At 38.8% G+C, this 22,211-nt stretch overlaps 1 protein-coding gene and 1 long non-coding RNA gene across 2 annotated transcripts in view; one reads left to right on the forward strand and one right to left on the reverse strand.

Moving 5' to 3' along the window:
• LOC141742836 (uncharacterized) overlaps positions 1–22,211 on the forward strand; it is a 24,123-nt gene continuing 1,912 nt past the window's right edge. Inside the window, exons 1-4 of the long non-coding RNA XR_012586892.1 lie at positions 1–81; positions 916–1,007; positions 3,430–3,572; positions 14,841–15,187. This is a non-coding gene — a long non-coding RNA (uncharacterized LOC141742836). The remainder of the gene's footprint in view (positions 82–915; positions 1,008–3,429; positions 3,573–14,840; positions 15,188–22,211) is intronic.
• Positions 16,863–22,211, reverse strand: part of RCN1 (reticulocalbin 1) — a 15,710-nt gene continuing 10,361 nt past the window's right edge. The window contains exons 5-6 of the mRNA XM_074586214.1: positions 21,012–21,211; positions 16,863–20,089 (exon numbers count right to left, since the gene is read on the reverse strand). Coding sequence (XP_074442315.1) covers positions 19,982–20,089; positions 21,012–21,211 — 308 coding nt within the window. The 3' untranslated portion in view covers positions 16,863–19,981. The remainder of the gene's footprint in view (positions 20,090–21,011; positions 21,212–22,211) is intronic.

Raw genomic sequence — 22,211 nt, forward strand, 5'->3', positions numbered from 1 at the left:
ATTATATTCCTTTCCTCTTGCTGCGTAAATAAAACTTCCTTGAAGAGCTGCATGTGCCTTTGGTGCCTGACTGCAGAACTGGTTTGTATCCTGTGCCTTTTATCATCATGTGTAAATGTAGCCTTTGCCTTATCCAATTGTCTCTACTTTTGGCTCTTTCAGGGCAATGTCTTTGACTCTAGAGTAAATGCTTAAGATCTGAAATTAGTTGTAATGATTGATTTTTTCCTCTCTTCCCTAAATAGCTCTTAAAGAACTTTGACAACTGTAAAAGTAACTCCCAAAGGTGATGGAAACTTGTAATTTCTTTTTGCTCGACGTGAAGTTACATAATCCTTCAGCACATTACATGGTTGTCCTGTGGCATTAGGGTATTAGTACTAATGGAAAGACATAGTTATTACAAACAATTCCAAATTTCACGGTGTGTATCTTAATAGCAGAAAGGGATTTTCTCATGATTAAAAACAAAAAGGGGTGTCAAAATAAGGAAGAAATGCTTGTTACATAGGATGATCCCCTGGAGGCTTAATTACTGAAAAAACAAATAGGAGGTAAATGTTCAAGATGTTTACAGGTTAAACATTCCATAAGTATCTTTTAAATAAGAGTATCTGCAGCCTTGGAGCAGCTAATTGCTCAAGAATCACAGCCATTTATGCTGCCTCATTTTCCCCTGGGATCGACACTCACAACAGGATAATTCTTACCCTGATATAAGTGTCACAGTAGGGACTCAGTGTAATTTGCTGATATGATATCAAAAATAGCATTAAGGTAATTACATTTTGCACTTGTAATGTTTCACAGGCAATAATATAACTGAAAATTGCTCTTTTTTTTTGTTGTTGTTGTTGTTTTAGTAACCTGGCCGCTCCCATCAGAATAACTTATTTTTTTCTTTTTCCTCTTAAGGTACAACAGTGAAGTTACTTAAAAGTTTTGGGGATTTTTAGCATCTTCAACAAGAAGGGCATCTAATGATGGGAGTTAAAGAACAATCTGCAGTAAGTATTACACTCTTTGACTTGTGGGATGTTCTCTACGCTAAGATGATCCATTGCATAATTTGTCTTCAGTACTATTCCACAGCAGTTGAATTGAGCCCTTGTTCCTTTTTTCTTTTTTTTTTCCCTGGAGGATAAATAAAATTAGTAGATTGTTGTGGGGGTTTTTTTTTGTTGTTGACTGGATGTATTTCTGTTGATAAAATTAAATCCTCGTGTTGAAAAATTAAATTCTATGTAATACTAACTAACTTGTGAATTATGCAGCCTGTGTAAGGAAGCTCAGTATTTGCAGCCCTTAGGATTACCTGATCGTACCACTCTTCTTCCAGTCCAGGGTAACAAGAGTGCAATGAAAAAGTGACTACACCAGGAAAACCAGACAATAGTTTGTTGGAAATTGGCATCAAGATCTGGTTTTAAATTGAGCTCCTCTAGTTTACACCAGGTGACAGAATGACCCAAGTGTTCCTCCCTTGGGTCACCAAGGACAAAGGAAATGGATTTAATTATAATTTAGACCCAGCTTGCTCAGAGATTTTGCAAAGCTTTGTAGTAAGTCGGTGGTGTTTCTCTAAAATCTTCTATTAGTTTCTGGGAAATGGTCAACAAGTCCTGAAAAGCACTTTCTTATTTACACGTGATATCTTATTTAGATGATATCTGATCATCTTATTTAGATGTTTTAGATTAGATTTACCACTTTGGTCTTATGGAAAGGATGATTACTCATCAAATCCTGCTCCAAACAAGTAGAGGTATCACAGAGATGGCAAACATGGGATCAGACTTCAAGCTTTTGTAAATGGTAATGTAGACAACCTGAAGAACAGGTAATGTTCAAACTAGCCAGTGTGACTGGTATGGCTGTTGGCCTACAAAGCCTCTCCAAGCTGCCCCATTGAAAGCTGACTGCATGCTGCTGTGGAGCCAGCTGTGGGTTGGTTCTGCTTCGTCCAGACCTCTACTGAGTTCTAGCAGGAAAAAAATAACAGTATTTGTCTACCTGGCATTTTCTTTGAAGGATTCGCTGAATATGCTGCCCATGGTTGACTGTTTCCTGTCAAAGACTGGGCATGAAAATAAGGATAGGATTCATGTTGGATTTAATATTTATTTCTGCAGCTGTTATAATTTCAATACAAAGAAACAACCATTTAAAAAGAGATTGGTCTTCATTACAGCGGCATTCTGATTAACTCAGAGTTAAAATTTAGAAATGAGTGCTAATTGATATGATGTATTTGAGAGCTCTCCTGCAATGGGCTAAGTCACATGTTGGGGGGGAAAAAAAGGCACATTTGAATATAATTTTATTTTGCCATTGAACAGTGCTAGGGACCCTTTTTTGCAGACAGACAAATGCTTGCCATTACTTTATGCTCAAAGGCAACATTGAAAGTGACCTGGAACAGGCAGGAACTGACTTTTTTCTACTAATATGATATGAAAGTTTTATCGTATTAGGAATTTTCTGTCATGGTGGATTAGTATCAGGTCATATTAATGTTCATTTTTACTAACTTACAATGAAATGTGCTAACGTGACTACACTTCGCTATCATACAAGAAAAAAAGCGGAATGATTTGATATTAATGTGATACTATAGAAAGATTTCAATACCTCTGTCCCATGACAAGTAGGAAGAAGTTAAAAATAAAATACAGTGGCTTGGGACAAGGAGTTTGTGTTTTTCACAGGGATCAAATTCCTTCTCCACCCACCTCCTTTACCCCCCAGCATCGTGTCCATATTTGTTTAATAGTTCCTGTGGTTTTGAAGTGATTAATTTGGAAGCAGTTTGGGCCTGATTTTGTAATTATGGTTGCTCTCACATTTCCAGTGAAAAGTCATTGGGAGCTGCAAATACTGAGTTACCTACACAAAACAAGGCAAGGTGTTCCAGGCTGATTATCCCTTGACTTTCAGCAAAGCGAGTGTTGACTTCTCAAAATGTTGACCTAGAAGCCAAATTAAAAAAAAAAAAAAAAAGGCGCAAAGCCATCATATTGTGTCCGTGCTCCATTATGTACAGGATGCTGTGGCCAGAAATAATTAACAGGCACAAAGGGTGGCAGTTAGTCATTTGGCTGTATGATTGTACCTGCAAGGTTTCTTTCATCTGGAGCCAAAATCTAATAAAAATGGCTAATGTCAGAAAAGTTCAATCTTATCTAAATTATGACCAGAAAAAGCTTGGTTTTAATCTTGGCTCCAAACTTCATACTGGACAAAGTAGAGTAGTTTGGCTCCTAGATTTAAATTCAAGTCATCTCTAATTCTGAAAGTCTGTTCTATGGCTTTCAATTTTTCCTTTTGACACAGCTAATATTCCTAAAAGCTTTGGCCTAAAATAAAAGGGGATGAAATCTTTCAGAAACTCCAAAGAGGTGATCGATTAAAATGCGCTTCTTTTCAAAGGTGCAGGATTTCTTCATTAGATGAGATCCGTGAATAAGACTGGGTTTCCTGCTAGAAGCCAATGAAACACGTTTACCCCAGGTCAGAGGACATGTGCACTCTTCTTGCTGCATGTGTAACCCTTTGCTACAGGCCCTTGGCAGGTAAGTGGAGGAGAAACCCCCTCCCCTTTTTCAGTGTGAAGGTAAAAGCTATATTTTTCAGTTGCTTTTCTAAGTAGTAGAAGTGCCCTTGGGACAGGTCTGGAGTCAGTCATCCTTTTGCTGTTTGTCGTACTTGGCCTGTGTGGGTTGTGCAGTGACAACTTCCAGGAGGACTGTGGAGCCACAGGGCTGGAGGTGTTATACCAGCCCTTGTGTTTCGACACCTACAAATGAGACAGGCCTTTGTGCTTGAAAGGATGGGAAGGGCAGGCAGACACAGTGGACTGTCAGCCTGTGTCATAGGACAGGACGCTCTCTCCATCGATTGAACTGGAGACTTCAGCACTGCTATCGAGCTGGGGCACAAGTCTCCCCCTGATCTAGGTCATAGAATCATAGAATGTGTTGGGTTGGAAGGGACCTTTAAAGGCCATCTAGTCCAACCCCCCTGCAGTAAGCAGGGACATCTTCAACTAGATCAGGTTGCTCAGAGCCTCATCAAGCCTGGCCTTGAATGTCTCCAGGGATGGGGCCTCCACCACCTCTCTGGTTGTTCCAGCTGCTTTTATGAGTAGGTCATGGCTTCGTTGAGCCGATCAGCACTCCGAGATACAAAAAGAGGTGGTCTCTACACAGGGAATTTGATACATGAAATGCTCTGCATTATTGAAAATGCTGACGTGGGATACTAGGATACTAGCACAAGGAAATCTCCTAATCCACAGCTCAGCACAGGGGTAACAGCCAGCTGGTAATGGATACTGGGGAGGAGCTGTGGAAAGCCAAGTTGAGCTTGGTCTTTCTGAGGAATGTAACAGAACATTATATTAGAGAGGAAAACTCTGAAGCTTTTATGTCAGTTTATTGGAAATGTGTTTAATCACATGTAGTGATTGAAAAACTCTTGCAGGTTAGACACCCTAGCCTCTTCATCCTAGTGCTATTCTCATGAGGTTCAGAAGCTTCTCATCAGAATGGCCTTGATTAAAGTGGCAGTACCGCTATCTGTAGACTACTGCTTTCCATCATTAACACTGTGTTATCTCTCTCTTCAGACTGATTTTAATTTTTATGTTTGCAATTATAAGTGATTTATAGGAACATTCATTGCACAACCTGTTCAGAATCATTAAATTCACTTAGGTTGAATAACCTGATGTTCACCTGGAAATAACCAAATCAGTGACATTATCTTACTGAATTTTCAGCTACCTTATAAGTATAGAGCTTATCTTACCTTCTTTTATTTTTTTTTCTCTCAAGTATAGTGGCTAGTGGGGGTGGGGAACAATTTTAATTCATAAGAGGTAATTAGCCAAGTCTGAAAGGTGTGCGCTAATTACAGAATGCTGTATATCTTGTGTAGCTGATTGCAGCCCAGGTTTCTGAATGGTAGCTATGATTTTTTCCAAACGCTGTTCAGTAATTTGAAATGTTATTAGGGGATTAACTTTCCATACGAAAAGCTAAACTAATACTTATTATACAGATTATAACAGCGAGTGGCCTAAGAAGCTGTTGAGGCCATTATTTTGCAGGCTGTAGTCACTGCCAAGGATTGAGGAGAGCGCAGGATAACCAGCCCAGCCAGGGGAATGTGCAGAGCACCATCCTCTGCTGTTCCTCGTCCCTCCTACCTCTGCCAACACGAGTCCGGCTGATGGCTTCCATTTATGAACATGACTCCCAAATGAAGAGGAGTAGGGATTGTTTTCTGTTTAATTGGTTTGCTACAGCTGAAAATCAATCGAACTATGCTTGATCATATTGGGTTTTTTAGTTGTTTTGGAAGTGACATCATCTTATTTAGAAGCCGATCTTTGGGAAAAGACTATGTGGGTTTACTGTTTTGAGAAAACAGCTGAGTAGTACACTTTTTAAAAATTTATTTCAGCTGGATTGATATTGGGTAAAGAGAATTTTTGCAGTCAGTATTTTCAAACCCTATTAAATGGCTTGCTTTTATTTAGTGTTTGTGGTGGTGTTAGCTGTTTTTATTCTCTCTCCTTCCCCCCAGGTTTTGTGCTCCTATAGATCCATATATTCTCTCTTTATGTGAACTCTGATATTTGTTCAACACATGGGAAATCAGACTGGACTCCTCCAAGCTAAAAGCTTGGGACTGCAGCTAGAGCTAAAGGCTTGTAGTTACAGTAAAAACCTCCCATTCCCTGTGAACCAGGCAATAGCAAATGCAGACCTAATTTTAAATGAAGGCCATACAGCTATGATCGTGGAGAATGGATGTGGGAGTATGTGGCACAGTAGTCGTGCCATTGGTGGTGGGTGAGGAAGCTTTTAGATTTCTCTGCTGAATAAGTCGGCACTTAAGTGAGGGGCTCAGTTTGGGGGCTGCAAAATGCACACTAGTTGGTGGATGGAAAATACCTATGTTTGAGCTTCTAGGGGAAATGTAACCCTGTTTTGGAAAAGAAAGGTCTAAATGATAAAGTTTGCTGATCTTTTTAATTCTGTACCCTTATTTATTGTTAAATTCCACCACGCCCCAAAAAAACCTCAACCTTGTTAAAAGAAAAAAAAATTAATGAAAAAATGCATAATTAAGTAATATCTACACCGTATTATTTACACTGAGTTGTATTCTTTGTCTTGGAAAGCACTTGGTCAGTCCAAGTATAATTCTTTATTAATAATTTAAAGCAGCTTTACTTACAACTTTTTTTTTTCTGCTTTTTTGCGTTCATTCTGGATTCTTTGATAGATTGATGAGCAGACTTCTTCCTAAGAGGACTTGCGTCTTCTCTTCAACAAATGTCCTAATTATTTTATTGAAAAGTAAACGATCTCTTATCCCCCTCAGCCACCTTATTAAGCAAGATTTGCTTTTCTTTGCATTTCAGTGCTGATTCTGTTTGTAAAATTATTAACCTAACCCACTGTTTGCCCTGATTAAACAGCTTATTGGATGCACTTTGTACACATTTCTGGAATACATTTGCTGTGCTAAATTTTTTAATGCATTTAGCTTCCAATATGAAACTTGGGGAAATGATTCTGAGCATCTCCACACCAGGTTCCCATTGCTTCCCTTTGTCTATCCTAGTGGTAATATCCTTGGAGATTTTCTCCTACAGGCATCTCTGAAACACTTAATTGAACCACTAGTGTGCTTGTTTAAAGTGTTTCCCTCACTTGGTTTTCTAAAATGATTTTTGAGTTCTCCCTACGTAGGTTTTCAGTATCCCCAGGCTTTCCCTTAACTAATGGCATTATGATGGTCTCTTTCTTGTCTTCAGGGATCTCTCCTGAACTACATGAACTTGTAAAGTGTCGGTGAAGACTTCTCTCAATTTCTGTTCCCACTTTTTTTTGCTCTCTTGGATATCTCATGTCTAGTCTGCGGGCTTCCTTAGGGCTCGGTTATAAGTAGCTGTGGATCCTTTTGCAAGGGAAGAAAGGGGCATAATAGCCCCACTCCCTGGCACGAGCTGTTCACGTAGGAGGGCAAATGATAAGGGTCAATTGCCATTACCTCTGAGCTGATAGGGAAAATAAGTTGTATCAGGAAAAAGTTGGCATGGTTCACATTATCAGTGGATCAAGCACTAAATTCTTCTGACTGGTTACATCAAGATATGCCAATATATTGCCCGCATCCTTCGCTTAGTTGTCTAATCAAAGTTAGAAAGCTCAGACTAAAAGAGCAGTGAAGTCTTTTAGGATATAGCTCTGGTTTACGTGTAAAGTCAAAGTTATGCGAAGTGTTGCCGGAAAGATTAAGGAAGATCTATAGAACACCCAGCATGCTGGTAATTTTAATTTGTTTCTCTCAGAAGTTTACTTTGATCTAGACAAATCATGCAAAAAACCAATGCTATCATAGGTCTCTTAATTCAGTAGAGCCCAGTTATCATGAAAAACTTCACCTTTCCACTTTTTATCATTATTACAGGTTAAGGAGACAAATAGGTCTGCTAAGTCCCCTTTGTCCCAGTAACCTGTTGTAAAGCAGTCATAGTGAAGGGCTGGCATAGTCCATGCCATCTGCTTTCATGTCAACCAGAGGTAACGTGCTGGGAATGCTCTGGGACTGAGATGGGGGAGGACAGTGCGTGCAATGAGTTACAGCCATGTGCTCCGCCAAAGCTTCTTAAGCACCTTAACCAGGAAATGTGTACAGCTCCCAGTCACCACGCACCGATAATTCCAGTCTGTGAGAAGAAGGACCTTCGCTTATGCTGAGTGAACGTGCGGTGCAGTAACTGCAAAAATCAAGGCAAGGAATTGCCTCTCGAATGTCTGCTAGTACAGAAGTGAGGTTGGTTATGCACTGGTGGTGCTTCACAGGGTGATCAACTCTGCTGCTTCTTCATTTTGCCTGAATGTGAGTTAAAGTACTTGCCCTTGGTGGGTGCTGTCAGTGCATAATTTGCATTGATACAAAAAAGCAGTAAAGGTGGGGAAAAGCCTTAAAACTCCCTTGTTCAGGTATGTTGCACCACAGTTGTATCTTAGAATAGTAACCAATTAATTCTTTAAATATTTCTGGTTGTCACTGTATTGCAGTTTGATCTTTTTCACTCTCGTTCTGGAAAGTGAATTCCAAATTCTTTGGGCTTGTCCTGATTTAAAAACAAATAATGAAAAAAAAAAAACCAAAAACAAAAACCAAACAAACAAACCAAAACAAACCAGAAAAAAACCCTCATACTGAGAGATTTTGAGCTGCATGATTCACTTTTGGATTTGTTTCATTTGGTTTAGCCTTTCTTTTAATACTTAATCAAATCTTTCACTTCTCATATTCTGTGTATGGGTTCAAAAGCTTTTTTGTTTATCTTATGTATTGTTCCACATATCTGTCTTGAGCCATGTTGGCTTCTCTTGTCATTTTGACACTGATTTACTGGAATGAACTTATATTTTAAACTCTGTTACCGTTCTTTAAATGCCTTCCATTCTACATTAACATTTCTCAACAATAGTTAGTTCTAATTAGTTTTTTCCAGCCTGTTTGCAAATCTAGCACGATGCCTTCTGAAAATAAACATACTGAAGAATATCAGACACTTCAAGATAATAAGTGATCAAGTGACTTTGCTGCTGGTAGTTCATCTGTGTTCTACGTGTGCTTGTATCTAATTATATATGTATCAAATAATCATATAACTCCTAAAGAAAAAGAAGTTTAATTAGAAATCTGCTCCAGGAACTCTTTTTTTTTTTTTTTTTTTTTTTTTTTTTAAACTACCAGTAACTGGTAGTAAGCAGAGTTTCAAAGGCTTTTGAGTAGGCCATAGATTTCTATTAGGACGTTCCAAGAGAGCTCTCTTATTCCTATTGACATGTTTTGATGGCATTCTCACTGCCCTCTGATATGTGTGTACCTGTCCTTGTCCTGATCTTAAATAGTTTTTCAATTCTTCTAGAGACAATGGAAGATACAGCAGTGCCAGGCTATCTTTATAGGCCTCACTGAAGGAAATATACATATATATGTAAACACTTTTATTCTGTTTTAATCCAAACAGCTGAAGAATTTGCTTTGTCATCTGTCTTTCATATGGTGCTGCACACATATCATTACGTGTCCTCTACAGCAGCAAAAAAATGGTATAGGGATCCTTTATTCAGTGTTCCTTTTTATCTAGGAGGATTATTTACAGCCAAATTTATTTTAAACAGTGGCTATGAATGTAAATGAGAATAGGTACATTAAAAGAGAGATAAAATATATTTTTGGAGCCATACCAATTAACACAATCTGAGGGTGGATGCATTTGTGATGTGCCATTCTGATCTGTGTGATTGTTTTCTCTCTCCCCTGTATGCTATTTCTTCATGGTTTGGTGGTCTTGAGGTATGAATTTTAGTCAAGTAGTTAAAACTGTGATTGTTTTATTATTTGTATTACTGTAACTCTTAGGAATCTGAGTGATGAGGCACAATTTCACTGTCCTAAGCACTGTACCAGCACCGAGCCAAAAGACATTGCTGAAGAATTTACAGCACAAGAAAAAGGAAAGCACATGGGTGGAGGCAAAAGAAGGAATGCGTGCAGGCTGTGTTCAATGCCCAGGATGGGACTGGTGGAAGTCTTAAGAAGTTTCTTCCTCCTCACCCTCTGAAATGTCAATTGGTGTATTAGAGAGCTTTGTTTCTTCTTCTCCATTTTGTCTTGCTGGTAAAGAAAACATTGTGATGTGCTGGTTGCGGTTACATTTTATGTATACATATACATATACATACATTACATCATGGCTGAGGAGAGCTTTGGGACAGCATTGTGAGACGAGATATTTAGAAAACCTTCTCAAATATGAGGAACGGCATGGGAACATACACCCCAAATTTTTTACTTCTATTTGCCCTTTAAAAAATGAACCGTTTGTGTCGTGGGTGAATGACAGGAATAAAACTTCCAGCAGTGGGTGAGAGATTGGGAACTGTAGGCTGTGAAGAGCTTTGAAAGTGAAGATGAATCGCTTGGAGTTTGTTGGAGTGGAGGGAGTGGAGTTGTTGGCTCTGCTTTGAGCTGAGCATGTGCGGGTGCAAATCTGTTATCAGAAAAAAGATACTGTAGTAATAAGGTAATGAGAGACTGCCCAGTTAAAAATTTTAGCTGTGTGGACTTCAAAGAACGCATTCCAGAAACTGCGTTTGGATGGATGTCGAAGAGAACTCTAAGTGCAACTTGATCAAAGCAGGCTGTTACACCTTGCCTGAGCAGATATTTACAGTAAATTTGGCACTAGTGTTTTTCATCTTTCTCAAATTTTCAAGGGGGGCAGGGCACAAAAAGTGAAACAGATTTAATCTGTGCAAAGACGAGTTTTCCAGGTTTGATTTGAGAGCAGCTGGATAGCTAAAATCCTTTCCCTTTGCAGTACTACTGCTGCCTATATATCCCCATTTTTTTGCCTGCTTCTTCTATCCTGTCTCAATGCCAATTTCATAGCACTTAGGTGACCTTCTAATTCCAGTGTTTGGCTTGTTTTCTGTATGCCAGAAGCTCAGTGAGATACAAGGATGACACAAGAGCATACCCTTGAGAGAAGAGGATTTTTGGATAAAAGCGCTGTGGCAATCTCAGCAAGAAAGCTCTGTCTTGCTCGACTCCTCTGTGTTGTTCCATGGTATCAAAGAAATGCTTGACACTACTGTCAAATTACCTTTCTTCCCAAACAACCTGTAGGACCTGCAATTTAGGCAAAGCACTCAGATTAAAGAAGCAAGCAAGGCACCACACAGTGCTCCTTAAGCTGTTACATGAATTTTGTACGTTCCACTTTGCATCACGCAGCCTCATCCACGTGCCTTGTTATGGCTTCATTGTGCTCCTTCGTGGCCGTAAGAAATGTGAGCGACTCCTTGCATAAGTGCCCCTGCTCAGTGGAGCTCAGGAGGCAGCTCTGTGTATCCCCCATGCATCAATTAAATTAAAAAAAAAAAAAAAAAAGGCATAACAGGGAAGGAACGACTGTGGTTCTGGTAACACAGGTCTGTTTTTAACACAGATTGTTCTGATTTTTACCCAGGAGCAAGGTGGGATGGTGCAGAACTAAAGAGGGTGCAGGAAATCTAAGGCTTTGCTTGCCCTCCTCAAGCCTGCGCTGCGGTTAGGCTGCGACTTGCCCCTTTGACTACATTGGAAGGTGCCGGGCTCCACTCACAATGCGTGTAAACTTCTCCCATGAAACACATTTTTTTTAATTTAATTTTAAAACGTGTTTTTGGAGATGGTGTAACCCTATCCACAAAGCACATCTGAAAATTTGGCATGCAAATAAATGTAAAACACGTGATTTGATGCTTTTCTAATCAACGCCTGTTAACAGTGTAGCATGCGGGTAAAGTATAAAAGTACACAGTAGAATGCAAAAGTATGTTTTCAGTTCTATTCTGAGAATGCAGCAAAAATAGCCCAATGTCAAATGCTATTTGAACATCATTTCTTAATGTGTCTGATACACTTATTCTTTATGTGAGCCCACTGATATCTTGCTTATGCCACAAAATTTTAAAAATACCTATTTTAAAAATATTTTTTTTGCCTCTAGGTGTACCGAATTAGTTTCTTAGTTTCACTCTCAACTCCTTATGGTTCTTGCAATGACTGATTGATGGTATTCCTACTATCACGTTGTCTAAGAAAATTTGATAGTTCTAACTTAATAGCTCAGTCTACTGTTTACAAAATCTAGTATCTCTGCAGGGGAATGAATCCTACAGTTTCACTTCTGGCTGTTACCATCTTGCCAAACTGAAAGAAGGCAGCTGTAATAAATTCTAATGCTGGTATGTCTGGTCCAATATCAATACTAACAGCACTAGAAGAAGGAGAAATAAGAAAGCTGCATAAAAAGCTCCTTTGTAGACCCTGACAGACTGCAGTGGTAAAGGCAATGCTATGTGAGGTTCAATTTTATTCTTCACTATTGGTATGCAGTAATAATAAAACAAGCAGATAAATGGGAGGAAAAGGTGTTCAATGTGCTGCATATATTAAAACGAAGCAGGATTTTTAGCTGAATTAGTTGATCTATACATCATAGTAGAACCATCTTGCTATATTGTCTATAACCTTTAGCCATATCTCGGATTGCAGATTTGAGTTACGCACTGACAATAACCACACTGTTTTGCTGACTTATTTTGACAGTTTATGTCCGGTTACTTTCAGTGATTTCCAAAGCTGACATTTCCCTTTAGTGAACCTGAAACTCTTTTCTGCTGTATTGCCCAGATATTTTTAACATACCAGACAGTAATGAAAAGCAGAGAAGAGGGCTTCGTTCTCACTGAACCCATGGAGTGGGTCTTATAGCAATATAAGGGGTGAAAAGAGCTGGGGTATAAATGAGGACTGGGCTTAAAATTATTATATTTGTGGTCAGAGGCATATTTTTATTAATTTCTCATGCTATAAATGTCACACTATTATTTTGTTCCTTAGCAGATATTCTTCTGATATTGCAATATTATCTTTCCTTATGGTAAAGTGTAGCTGATTGAGTCAATTCATACTGATAGCTTTCCTAAGCTAACTTGTCTGTGAATTCCCAGTTCATTTAATATTTTCTCCTCCTGCTTCCCACATTTGAGCTACCTTTGTTCTGTGTCTGAAGGATAGGAAGCTGATAGTTATTTTGTATTTATATTTCAAAGCTGTTTAATGTTTAATGAGGCTGAATATGTTGTAAAAAGCTTCAGAACACTCAGACTGGTTAATATTTCATGCCGATCTACAGAGACAACTATATTGATCTTTTAAGCATCTGCTAAACAAGACAAGGAATAAATTAGATTTTGGTCAGTTTGATTTGGCTGGTGAGTTAAATAGCTTTTAGAGCATTATCACCTTTTAAAATGTTTTGTTTCCAGTTGAATAAAGTAGATTTTAAAGGCGGTATTTCATCATGTCGTTTCTCATTGCTCTTCATCTTGCCTGTTTTATTTCAACTGTTTGTATATGTTATGAAGGGATGCAGAAACATAAAGAGAGGATATTTGCACTGTCTGCTTTATGCACCCATAATTATACCTTCTGAAGCTGTAGTTGAGGGGGCCCTACTTGTCTATATTGACTGTATTTTGGACCTAGGTTCCCGCTATCAAGCTAATGGTTATTTACACCACAGTTACACGCCTAGAAAATTCTCTGAATACACTGCAAAGCTGCACCAGAGATGCAGTCGGATTTAGGGGAAAACCTACTTTAGCCCCAAGTTCCTGATTGTAATACACAGATTATTTGAATAAACTTTGGTTAGATCTATGTTGTGTATAATATTTGATATTTACATGTTGTGTTTACCCCATTTTAACGTGGGTATGCAACTCCCTTTTTACAAGCCTTGGGGTAGCAAATGTGAAAAATTTATTTCCTTGCAAAAGGAGGGGAAAAATTTGTTATATACGTTCACATATCTACATAACTGTTCTGTAAACCTAATGCTTATTGATAGCAAGGCTTTTGAAAGGTTCTTTTTATACCGCAATAATTTCATAACCTTTTTGTGATGATTGAGAGTTTCCAAACTTTGCACCCAGCACATGCAGCAATTATAGAGCCGATATAACAGATTTTTATCAAGTCATGGGATTTGATTGTTAGCTCAGGAAGGTGTCCTAGAATTTTAATAGTAATGCAACTACACTGAAGAAAGACCAAGTCAGGAAACATTTGCTTCACAAGGTGCTAGTTTGACTAAACTCAAGTGTGAGTTATGGCATTTATTGTCTCTAGGGAAACAGAACTCTGTAGCCTACAAGAAGTATACAAATCTTTTTCTTGTATAGAGTTCAGTTTTAAATGTTTTTGTAGTAAAGTAAATATTCCAACTCAGTATAACCCTAAATCTGTCTGCTCCAAGTTAGACACCTATTTGTTTACAAATATAGATGGGAATAATACTTTCTAGAATCTTGCATTTGGTTTCTTGTTTAACTGTACTTTGCTGTATCCAGTTCAGAGCAGATGCAATAGTTGGGAAAGCTTCCTCTCTTCAGCATAAAGACCTTCAAAGTTACTGGTAATTGGGGAGGCTTGGGGTGTCCCAGAAATGTTATGTCTGCACTGTTAACTGAATTTAAAACTTGAGGACAAAGAAAGCGTAGGAAGACCCAGGCAAAGAAATTGATACAAAATCTTCTAAACGAAGAGCAGGAATGGAGAAGCTTTTGGTTTTATTTCATTCAAGGACACCTCTCCAGCCACTCTTTTTCCCTTCATTTCTACTGCCCGTGGAATTCACTTGTGAATTCACCTTCAAAAAAAAATCCTCCCTGTGATTTTTAAATGTTTCATCTAAATGTTACCAACTAAAGGTTTCAGGAAGTTTTAGCTATCTGAATGCTTTTGCACCTCTTCCTTTGCTGAATTGTCAAGTAGCATTCCTTTCTTTTCTGTGTCCCACCAACCAAGGCCGTGGGAGATGCAGTGAAAGCAATATCAGCAGGAACCCCCAACTGTTTAGCTGAATTTAAAGTTGGGGGGGGCATTGGTGTTGTCCCAAAGCGGGGTTGTTTGCCCAGTGTGCAGACGTCAATATTCTACCTTCCTAAAGTACATCATTGAGAGTAATTTAGGGGGGAGGTGTCTAACCTGTAAATCTAGTCAGTACTATTTTTGGTATGTCTGTGTTACCTTACAGTTGATGTAATGCTAAACGCCCTCCCCCTGCCCCTGCTTTTTTTTTGTTCCCAAAACATTAAACTCACTGGCTTTTAAACAAACACAAGATATGTCCCATGAAGTTCCAAGAACATCATGGTCAGTACCTGACTTTTTTTTTTTTTTCCTAGGTACTACAGCCTTGTTAATCAACTCGTTAACTTCAATCCTCGTGCTGGGATTCACGATGACCAACACAGCATTTGTCATCATGTACCTATCAAACTTCCTCAGAATCCACCAGCAGCCTTAGGTGGGAGAAGACACTACATGCTGGAGCAGCCTACTGTGTAGCTTTATCTTTACCTAAACCTCATCAATCTGTTGGGTACGAATGCAGCTTCTTCAGCGATGCCTGTTTCTCGGACAGTGCTGTACTAGAATTGTTTGAGAATGTGGCATGTGCTATGGGATTATCAACTTACGTTTCTGTGACACCATCCACAAAAGCACCAAGGAGCCTTACTGAGATTTTAAGGTACGTCTTCAAAAGCTATACTAATTTTTCGTTAAGTTTTTGTATTGCCCTTGGTCCAATGGACTTTCATTTTAAAGGTTGTCGAGCTATTCCCATATTAAGAAAAGATTTCCCACTTAACTGTGAAAGTGTCTTGATGTGTATCTAAGATCTTGTTGATACGATGAAACATTGTCATTTCTAATGTATGTGTCACCCTTAATTACTATTCAGGTTCAGTATCATGCTATGACTTGTTCTATGTAGCTGTCCTGGAATTTCAGGTATATGGTGGTTTCAGACCACAAATGTGACCAACTTCACAAATGTGAGGCCAATTACAAAACACTCAAGCAAATACTAAACGCTAGCCAACCACAGCATGTTTGGACAATTCATGATTACGAAATAAATTCTTCCACAAGGAAAACGACACATGTGCATTCTATGAAACTGAGCTCCAGAACTCTGCTTGCCGGAGTCAACACTTGTGCTGGAGATGGATATCCCTTAATTATCAATAGGAGTAGTAATGCACATACATGATAATTGTATTCTTGTCACTGGCATAGTGAAGAGACGCTCCCATCTGTTGGAAGATATTTTACTTTATCCTGTGGAGAGACAGAATGCAGGTGTGAAATTGCCTGTTATGTCACGTACGCACGTATGTCCCTTGCACACTGCTTCACACTATGGGAAAGCTGGTACCTTTTTCTTCGGAGGTTGATCTGAAATTCACCATGTTTGGAATAATCTATGCAGCACTTGGGTTTGAGGGACATCAGTCTTACTGGTGCCTGAAACTTCAGTGCAAAATAATCCTAAATTCTCCCTTTGTAATTAGCAAGTATGGTTAATACGCTCCTTGCTGGACATATTAATTGGAATATAGCACACACTAAATTGGAGTAATGAAAAGAGACCACTGCTGATTAGTGGTGGATGATTCCAAGTGTTTGACTACAAGCTGAGTCAGGTTTTGCAAAATCTTCAGCCTTGAAATGTTTTCTGTGTCTCCTTCTGCCCCCCCTGTAAAACTAGTTCCATTTGCTAATGGTAACGTGCTGCCAAGCAGTGACGCCACCACCGCTCAGTAAAATGGCTAAGTTTACTTGAACAGACCAGTAAAACATTAGACAGTGTCTTCCATGAACTAGATTTATGCCCTAAATATCTTACATGGGTATGAATCCGCCTAAATTTCTAAAAGTTAGTGTTCAGTAGTAAGGAGATCAGGATCTGATGGTCCTAAGGTTATTTCTAACCTCATGTCACACCCTCCTATCGTTCTGCTTGCCTTTGGGTGGCAAAGGCCTTAGTTCCACTATATAGGGACTAGCAGTTCTGCCATTAACTTCACCGGGATCGAGATCAACTTCCGCACTGCAAACAGTAAAGCATTACGCAACTACTGTAAGATACTTGTGTCAGTGTAATTAGATCAGGATGAGCTGCATTCTCCTTTCCTCAGGGAGTTATGTACAGTACCTTGATTGGAACAGGAGATAGATTTAACCTGATTGAATCATTAAATGGAAATATAAGACAAAGAACATTAGCCACTTAGTTCATTTCATCAACTCTAATAATTAAAACTGCATGTGCAATAATAATGGCTATTCCAGATATCGAAGTAAGGTACGTTTGATATGTTGTGGCATAGGCATAATGAAAACATTGAGTTAATGGAGGATCTATGTAATAAGAGTTACATACAGAACCTGCTATTGGAAATATATAAACACGTTTCCCAACAGAATTTCACTACGTCACAATTCATTAAGAAAATCGGCAATAACTGACAAGATAGGCACAAAATGGGTTTTCATGTTGCTGGGATGAAGTATGGCTCCCAGCAATTAATGGTTTTAGTCATATTAAGCAGATAAATAATGCTATCTGACATTACAGTATTTCACATTACACTAAAATTTTGTAATGGTTGCTCATAATATGACTTGAAATATGTTACCTAGGAAAACAAATGTTATCTCTGGAACAGTCAAACCCCATTAGAAACCTTAGGCTTGAAAAATCACAATGTTAACAGTTATATCCCCTAGCAAAGGTTTGCTTTCCTTAAATAGTGTTAAATTTAAACCCAGAAGCTCTAGTCTCTTTTGGAGTTACTCTTCCTTAGTGCATTGAGCTTGAAAGGAAAATTTAGTGCATAAAATGTACTGCGCATTACTGAATGTTGGTAAGTGAAACACTATGAAGAGCTGCAGAAAGAGGGTAGCCTTTACAGTGAAATCACATCAGTGATAAAAATGTTTTTGTATTCTGCTTTATAAAAAAGCTGCTAATCTTAGTATGACCCCATTACCTGTTATTGACAAATAATTTGATTTTTGTAAACCTCATTCTAGTTGGCATGTTTGCTTTTGTCATAGCTGGATACAGTCTACCTGAGTACCATTCTTCCTGTAAAAAATTTTACAGTAAAATACTATGGGTCTAAATTTCCAGTTCCTGTTTGCATGAGTAAGTCCTCTGATTTTAGCATTGTTACTCATGTGAGTATAGTTTTATACTGGAAAACGCCCCATGTGTTCCAAGGATTACATGGGAACATGATTTTGCTCTCGTTTGATGCTAATTCTATTCCAAATTCATTGAGTAACATGGAAGAAAATGTGATTGCTTGTCAGAGCTCAGATGCAGTTTTTTGTTGGGACAGAACGCAGAACGCAGTGGATTTGGAAGTGTCATGTTTAGCTGAAGGCAACAATGCTTAGTGTCTCAGCACCCAACTCCCACTGAATTTCAACAAGAGTTAGCAAACAACCTTCCCTTGGGCTCCAGTGAAAATCCTTGGCTTGAGTATCCTGTCTGAGCAGTTTCACTTGCAGGAAACAAGCTTTTTTGAGGTCTTTTGAGGTATTGTTTCCTGAAACAACAGAAGATAATCTGAGTGCAGAAAGAGTACTGCAATTCTGCTACTAAAATATAACAATGTTAAAATGTAGCATGAAAAGGACTACTTTAAAAAAAAAAAAGTTCTCAAGATTGTTAGGATTATTGAAGACAATAAACCTTTCAAAATCCAAGTCATAAACAAAACAGATAATCTTTCACATGTGCCAAGATACAACTTTATTGCTTCTCAGATAACACTGCATTTAGGGATTTAACTCAAGGGTACTGGACGAGCAAAACCAGTTCGCTTATGTCTTATGACATTTGTCCTACTGTATGTTAGTGGAAGAGGTAGGGACTTTTCACAGACATTTCTGGCAATGTCATAAGAAGCGCACACAAAAAGCTTAATAACTGTATTAGCAAGAACGTGTAATCTCTGCCAGACTCTAATACCTAGATTTAATTATCTTCAATTGGAAGATGTAAAACATTTCACCACAGTTCTTATATGACTGTACAAAAATGACATGTTTATGCAGGTCACAGTTCTGCATTGTCTCATGACGATTTTCACAAACTTGTTAAACTGTTGAAGTATATCACAACCTGGGAGTCTCAAAGCTCCTCTCTGGACGGTTGTGTGATCACCAGTGTGCGATGCTGTACACCAAACCCTCAAGGAATCTGCAAGTGAGCTGTGTTGTGGAGCCCTAATCTCCTAGTATTAGTGTAGTAGTGCTTTAGTGTTATTGCACCTTCATAGTATCAAAAAGAATTATTGGTTTTATTGTGCTTATTTTAAGACCAGTACATTTAAAAACAACCAAAATTATCTAAGTTGAGTATATAAAAATATACATGTAACAGCTCACATTATACAGTAAAAAAGAAAGCACCTGTGTGGAAAGCTTACCCCTTTCTTTAGGAGGAAAGCTGTCTTCATGTAGTGGCTTCAGTAACACGTACTTATACGTATATACATACAAAACCAGAACTTTAGCCACATAAATCTGTCCTCTTATGTGGTAGAGAAGACAGAAGGCCCAGAGGGGTGATATGTCTCATTCTTTCTCCATCACAGAACTGCTGCCATTCACACTGTGTGAACAAGAGTATGGCTTGGGTAAAGTGCGAAAAGCATGAGATAAATTATGCTCCATGTGGCATAATTCCTCCCAGGAAACGGCACAACCAACAGCCCACAAACAATTGTACGTTATTCTGCTGTCAGAAGGAGCAGCTGTCACTATGAACTCTACACCCCTTGCTGAGGAATGCCGGCACAGGGTGCTGGGCCACGCGTGCTGTCTCTGCACTGTGATGGGGGTTAGAGAGAAGGGCCAGTTGTACGTGTTGCACTTGTAAAGCTATGAACCAGGGGGCTGCTGGATACCTTCCTCTCCACCTCCGGCCCAAACTGGCAGAGAAAAAACAACGGCGTGGAGAAAAAGGTTGTGGATCTTGTTGTGTCAAACCTTTTCTATGGATAGGAGGGTCAAAGTATAACTCTAAATTGTTATATGCTATTAAAACAGACGACCAAATAACTTAGTCGGTTTAAACATTAGGTTGCTTTCTAATCCTAGCTGCATTTCACTATAATAAAAACAGGTAATTGAAGAAAATATTTCATTACTCTAAAGATCCTTGCAATTATGTTTTAGAAGTGCCTTTTCCAGGTCAGGCTCTAATCTATTAAGAAAAGTTACCTTTCTATTTTCTCCAAAATAAAACTGTAGTAATTAGGTATTACATTTAACCATGTGAAAAGAGTAAAAAGCTATTTCTATGCAGTTTCTGAGGTAATAAGCTGGCATGTTAAAAATATATTAATGCAAGTCATTCAGTTGTGAGTGTGTCCCTTGCCCATCTTCCCAAAAAGAGGGGATGGACACAGTGATTTCAGTGAAGTGGAGAATAGGTCTGTGGCATACTGGCCGGTACACTGTATCATAGTTCATCATGGTTTCTTGTGAGGTCCTCCCCATAATTAGTAGCTTGACTTCCGACAAACATATTCCAGTTGTCTAGAACCTCCTCTTTTGTTAGTTTTTGATCCTGGTGGAAGGAAAAGAAAATCTCTGTAAGAACATTTTCAAAGCTAAGCAAAAGACACCAATACAGCCCTACAAGAGCCCTGGGAAATAGACAGTTCTTCAAAGCAGCAGACTGCAGGTTCGGGAATCACTGTGGCTGTCCCGGTGAGTGAAATTTGGACCCCAGTGGAAGACAAAAGTCACACTGGCTTCAGTTGGGTCAAACTGCTAATTGAAAGTTCTTTGTAATTAACCCATGTACTGTTTGTCAGTGAGCTATCTGGTACGCAGTGGTTAGGTTTGGTTTTGCCTTCCTGACAGTAAAAATGAAAATCCTCTGGTGTACTTTGTCGAAGATGGTTGCTTATGTTAGCAATTTACACACTTGCTATGTGAGAGTGTTTTGGCTTTTAAGGTTCCAATTTTGCTTACATTACATTTCTGAAGATCACCATCTGGGATCTACTGAACCATTAATCTCCCAAACTAAAGGAAGTGGATGTATTGAGACAGTCTTAAAGTCAAAGATGTATGTTTGATTATAAGAAATGGGGGTTTTTTTGCTACCTCCTTTTTAATGTGTCTTTTATTTTTCTCTTGCCATCTAAATTAGCATACAAAAGCCATGACTGTTCTTGAAAGGAAAAAGAGTATTTCTACTGTGTTAAAAATTTCCAGGTTTAAGATGATATATAATTTCTTATCCAACCAAATGAAAGACAAGGGGACTTTGGGAGCTGATAACCTGTATTTACTACTTTTACTTTGTGATTCTAACCCTACCAGCTGAAATTGGCATTGATACATTCATGCACTAGCAATTCTAGCCTCTAAAATTCCATTTAAACTGTACTAATACGAAAAGTTCTTGCAAGCTGGTAAGTTTAAAAAAAACACATCATCTTATACAACTTTTTTAAAAGGTATAGTAGAACACTAAGTACCTTGTCTACATCCGATTCATAGACTAAGTGCCTGGCTTCAGCTAGTGCATGATCATAGTCTTGTGGGAGAATCCAGTGCTGAATCTCCTCTTTGTCCATCTTTCCATCCTTGTTGAGGTCACGAAAATCCGAAAACTGTTCACGCTCTGTAATCACCCAGTCAGGCTCCGGTCCACCGTCTTCATTTGCAAACATATCAGCTGGAGAGGAAATAAAGGTCTCACTCGAATTATAGTTAATTTGCAAAATACGCACAAACTAAAGACATTTGCACAGTGTTCCTCGGAGGAAGACTAAGCTTTTCAATCTTTGCACAGTGTTTCTTTGTACAAAAAATGAAATGTGGGCTGTGGACAGAGTAGCTGCGTGTATCTTCTCTCAGGCCTATTTCTTTACTGCTGGTGATTCTGTCCATTCTTGCATTACCCTTGTATTGTAACTGTGCTGGTGAGGCTAACATGAGAGGTAAACCTGTCCAAAGGCCATCATCCACTGAACTTCAGAATGAAAAAAAATCTTTAAGGATCTTTAGTTAAATAGCAATCATAAGCTTTAGTGCGGGGCTCAATCGCATGGGGAGAAGGGAACTTGGCAATTTAATCTTGTCCCTGCCACTAAATGTCTTTGTGAATAAGATCAGACTCCAGCCACCAGAGTGGTTAAGGGGAAAAAAGGCACAGAGGAAATTTAGGAAAACAAAAATTGCTAAATGGAACTTGAATGCTTTTGTCCTGCTTTTAGAGAGGTCTATGTAAGAGAAATTCATCTTAGTAGATGAGTCCTTTTTTAACCATGCAGTGCTGCAGCATGCTCTACTAGAAGGCATTCTTCTACAAAGAACAGACCCGGAGAAGTCATTAATCAGTGGTGCGTTGTGAGAAACCACAGGCAGTGCACTTGTCATAGACTGGTTCCTTGGGATGGAGTACCATTTGTGACATAGGATGCATAGATTACGTACACATGTTCTGTACATCAGTCCTGTGCTATATTTAAGAAGCATCAGTAGGAGAATGCCACAGTGGCAGCGGCTATCTGTATAAACAGGGTTGGGAGAGTAGCAGTGATTATTAAAAGCCAGTGATTTGTATCTGTTCTTTACAGCATAGGTCTTCCAAATTATGTGTGTCTACTTTATTCTTCTAGTCACTGTGGCCAATCAATTGTCTCCTGCTCATCAGGGATTCTTATTCCTCAAGT

The sequence above is a fragment of the Larus michahellis genome, chromosome 4 (genome assembly GCF_964199755.1).
Source record: "Larus michahellis chromosome 4, bLarMic1.1, whole genome shotgun sequence".
Classification (NCBI taxonomy): domain Eukaryota; kingdom Metazoa; phylum Chordata; class Aves; order Charadriiformes; family Laridae; genus Larus; species Larus michahellis.